Source organism: Aplidium turbinatum, chromosome 1, assembly GCF_918807975.1.
Source record: "Aplidium turbinatum chromosome 1, kaAplTurb1.1, whole genome shotgun sequence".
In the NCBI taxonomy this organism is placed as follows: Eukaryota; Metazoa; Chordata; class Ascidiacea; order Aplousobranchia; family Polyclinidae; genus Aplidium; species Aplidium turbinatum.
The window spans coordinates 35,294,764-35,299,371 of NC_137472.1; the positions used below are offsets into that span (position 1 = coordinate 35,294,764).

Genomic DNA, 4,608 nt, shown 5'->3' on the forward strand with positions numbered 1-4,608 from the left:
CGACCTTTTTCCCACGCTCTCTAGCGCTTCTCTCTCACGCTACCTGGAAGTGGCAAACTCGTCTACGCCACCTAGCGATATGACGTCACTTGTAGTCGAACTTAGTGGAGACCAAACTAGACGCGATAGGTAAATGCGCTAATTTACAAGTTATCTATAATGAAGACGCATCTTTCAGCCAGCATATTATACAAATTTAGTTGTTGATGCCTGTGTGCCAGGAGTGGTTTGCGATACCCATCGCCGAAGGCTAGTTTCGTAGATTGGAACCGGCAAACTTGGTTATATCGAAAAGATTTTGTATTATACAATAACGCTTCAACAATCAGTTCAGTTTGTTTTTATTTCTGACCATCACAACGAAAAAACAATATATGGCAAACATAGCAGAGGTCTAGAAAAAGGTAGAAGCGACAAAACACGGACGTTATAACGTGCATGATACCAAAGCAGGACAATCAGTTTAAAATATGGCACGGTCGCACCATCATTGGGGCCGTTTTCTGAATCCAGCATAATCCCCATCATCGCTAGGGTATTTTCTACGAATAAAAGGGACAATGCAGGATGGCAGCACAACTCTGTTCGACTTGCCCAGAACTTCTCCATCCAACAGCCACTCCAGCACGTGCCTATAAGCGACCAGCCTGAATTGCCTGAGAGACATAACAGCTTCGTTAAGCATGAATGGAACAATTACGCAACTAGCTTTTGAAAGGCCATTGAACAGTAAACAACATTACTCACTCATTTGACAACTTTCCATTGCGTCGTCTGGGCTTGTCATCTTTTTCCCAAATCTTTCTGTCAACCCTGAAGAAGATTTGCAGGACTGCTGGATTGACCAGCGAATGGAAGTCGTCCAACAGAGTGATGCAAGAGGTGCTCTCCGCCATGCCATTGAGCACCCTAACACACTGCCCGATTTCATGGCAGCAAACACATTCCTCCGCACCCAACACAACACAACGGGTGCAACGACACCACTAAATCGTGAGGCGGTTTTCCGGAGAGTCTCGTCTTCCAGCATCAACCTAAACAATATATAAAGAAACATCAATAGGGCCTACTGCTACTGGTATTTAAAAAATTGGTTAATCTTGCTTTTATATGATGCACTGCATGTTGACATTATTACAGCCTCTTAAATGAGGCTGCTGACTTGATGACCCAGGTCACTCGTTGGAACACGTGTAGTTGATATGCAAAACCAATTATATATAGCTCCTGGCATCCACGAGCATTATCGACTTCACAGTAGCCTACCAGTAAAAAAACATTTCCTCACCGCCAGCTGTGTTTTTTCAAGTTCTTTTCTTTGTGCATGTTCCAGACAATTGTTCACCTAATCAAACGTCATATAAAAACCGTTCAAGTCTACTGAATATTACGTCATGGAAATTCCTAAAACATGAGCCAAAATTGCACCATCGTCCGTAAGACTTGTGTCAAACCTGTTTAAACCTGTTTCAGTTGAAACCTGTTTAAACATGAAATGTTGCGTCGCGCTAACTGCTGGCGTGCCTTTGAGTTATCACAAATTTTTCTGATTCATTCTCGAAGTTGTTTGTTGGAAGTCGGTCGCACATTTAACTGGTTTATTTAGTGCTTGCTAGCTGGACAAATTCTGCGTCTTTTATCCAAGTAATCTGTATCGTAGTGACAGTTTTTAGAGGTGTAAGGCGTTGCATCTCGATTTCGATAGCCGCGGGCTAATTTTACAGGAATACACTTATTGAATAGACGTTTCAAGGAGTGTTTCTTTTTCGGTCACTACATGCAGACAAACGGATTCGGGAACTTTATGTTACAATTTTCCCACGAAGAGATTATGGTTTACCGCTGTGACCATAAAAAATAAAAAACGATTTTTGTTAGCTGGTAGGCCAAGAAGCACTTGAAGGCATAAAAATAAACGACGTGTTTGTTGTCAGCTAGTGCAGAAGAACTACTTAGAAGTACAAGAAATAATAAAAGAAGATTTGTTGGTTGGTAGTCTACACTCTTACAGAAGCAAAGAAAAGTAAAGACATTTCTTCTCAGTTTGGTACTGAAGAAAAATAACTTTGACATTCATTGGCAAGAAAGAAGATTAAAAGACAATCCATCTGTGCTTGTAGATTCAAGTGGAAGAATCCAAGCAAGTTTTGTGGACTTTAGGACTTCATACCCGTACAGCTACGGTATCGTGCATTTAAATTCTTTTTTGTATTTTTACTGTCTTTGCAGTTAAGTTTTTTATAACTACTGTAGCCTAATAATTTTGTGTGTTTGTGTAACTTAATTTTTTTAAATGTTAATTTAGCCCCAACATTTAATATGTCTACACTCGGTGGCGACAGGGACTCGACCGCCGTAGACTCGACTGAGTTTAAGCCTGATGATGTTCTTTGCGGTCGGGCAGGCCATTCTGGGGAGGGACCCAGTAACGATGAGGCTAATTCAGTTCGAGAGGCCCGGCATCTTAGAAGGGATATTTTGACTGAAATTGGGGAACTTTCTGTAGCCCTAGGTTCTTTGAGTGATAAGCAGGAACTGTTAATTTTTAGATCTAACTTATCTACTTTAGAAGAGGAATTACGGCATTTCCATGCTCTTTTGACTAAAATCTTTAACTCTGCAATCTTGGCAGAACTTCGTGATAGGGTAGATCCCAAATTTAACTCGTTAAAAAATAACTTTGAACAAAAAGAAAGTGAGTTCTCAGATATGTTGGATGCTGACATACATCCTGAGGATAGCGCCTCAAATGTAAGCACTAGGATGTCTAGGACTTCGTCTCGGATAGTGGCACAAATTAACCTGCAGCTAAGACGAGAGGAGCTCCAGATACAAGCTGAGGCCGAAGCGAGAGCTGCTGAGGCTGCCGCGAGAGCTGAGGCCATTCGAGCTGAGGCTGCCGCGAGAGCTGAGGCCGAAGCGAGAGCAGCTGAGGCAGCCGCGAGAGCTGCTGAGTTCGCACTCAAAGACGCTCAGTTGAGGGCTGAACAACGTAAAGAGGTAGTTTTAGCTGAATATCGATCAGAGGTGGGCTCTCGGCGTAGCTCTAAGAAGGGCTCTTCTAGGCATTCCAGAAATGAACATCAATCGCAGTTTAATTTACATAACCTTTTCCAAACGCCCGTTCAACCTGTGAGTGGACCAGGGCAATCCACACGTTTTCCAGCTGTTTCAGGAGGTCTCGGGGCCGCGGCTAAGGGTCTTCCGAATGCTGTAGAGCCAAGGTCTGCGAATTACAACCGAACTCCTCCCCCAGAGCGTACAGGTCACGGGGCCGCCATTAGTAGTAATGCTTTGCCCCCTTCACAGTTTTCTGCGCCGCTAGGTTTTGATCGCCAGCTACACGTAATTTGGGTGGTTGTGAGAGGCGTATCGCGTCTCCTGATTTTAACGTGTGTGAGGATCGTGATCGGGCTGTGCACGTGACTGAGCCCACTCAGCCCCTTAAGGGATATAGCTTGTCTTCTCCCGCTAAATCGAGTTCTCAACAGCAGGATTGCTTTTTTGAATACCAAAATAGTAGGACGTTTTTCGATAAGGCGGCCTTGATTGGTTACGATGGTAATAATATGCCATTTATCTTCTTTAAAAATCGTGTTACGGCCTTAATGGCAGCTTCGCCCTTTAAGGGGACTCGTTTGACTTTGTTACAAGCAGCTTGTGTTAGGACAGCTGCGCAAACGATTGCTAATTTGGTTTCTGACACCCCTGGCTTGTCAGAGGAAGACAGGATAGAAATGTCGTTAGCTCGCTTGTCCCAGCGTTTTGGGGTTCGTGGAGGTCTTTTTGCAGAACCGGAAATTAGAAAGTATCGCTATGGTAGCAAATTGACTTCGACCTCTTCCAGTGATCTGAAGGAGTTTAAAGATGAATTATCGCAGTGTTTGCTTTACGCGCAAGCTTATGGTCAGCGTGACAAATTGGAAGGACGTTTTGTTTTGGATTTGGCTAAGCGACTCTCGTTTGACGCTAAGCAGCGTTATCTTGACTTTTTAGGTGATCAGTACGGTGGCACTGATGAGCCTACTTTTCAGAGTTTGTTTGAATTTGTAGTACGGGAGGAAACGCGTAAGTCGACTGATTTTAGCATTATGCTAATGAGCGATTCTGGTGAGTCGCAGCAATTTAAAAAGTTTGGCAAAGGAAAATTGCCTTCATGTCCGGTTAGGCAGACGTCCGTAAAACCCCATGATGATGTGATGTCAGGGAGTTCGCAGTACTCGACTGTTGTTGGCGCACCGCGCGGTGGTGAAGCCAGACGTAAAAACCTACCGGCATGCATTTGTTGTTCGTCACGTGGTCAAGTTGAATATCATTTTTTGTCTAATTGTAAAGAATTTTTACGCTTGACACCTAAAGATCGGAGAGATGTCATTGTGAAAGCTGGCAAATGCTTGAATTGTTTGCGCCAGCATATGGTTAGGGATTGCGTTCATGCAAATAACTGTCGTAAGTGTGGGCCTAACAACGATAGGAAACACTATTTTCTTCTGCATGATTTTTATGTGACGTCACATGATTCTCTGGATTCTGTTGGGAAAGATGATGCTCGTGCCAGAGTTCCTGTGCGTAATGTTAAGATTGGAAATGTTAAAGCAGCCTTTAACC

At 43.5% G+C, this 4,608-nt stretch overlaps 1 protein-coding gene across 1 annotated transcript; it reads right to left on the reverse strand.

The window, feature by feature from the left end:
* Positions 1 to 487: 487 nt before the first annotated feature.
* On the reverse strand, positions 488 to 896 carry LOC145765222 (uncharacterized). Its single transcript, XM_082577008.1, has 2 exons — positions 748 to 896; positions 488 to 656 (listed from the first exon to the last, which is right to left on the reverse strand). Exons 1-2 carry the CDS (start codon positions 894 to 896, stop codon positions 488 to 490), a joined length of 318 nt encoding a protein of 105 aa, XP_082433134.1.
* Positions 897 to 4,608: the final 3,712 nt, after the last annotated feature.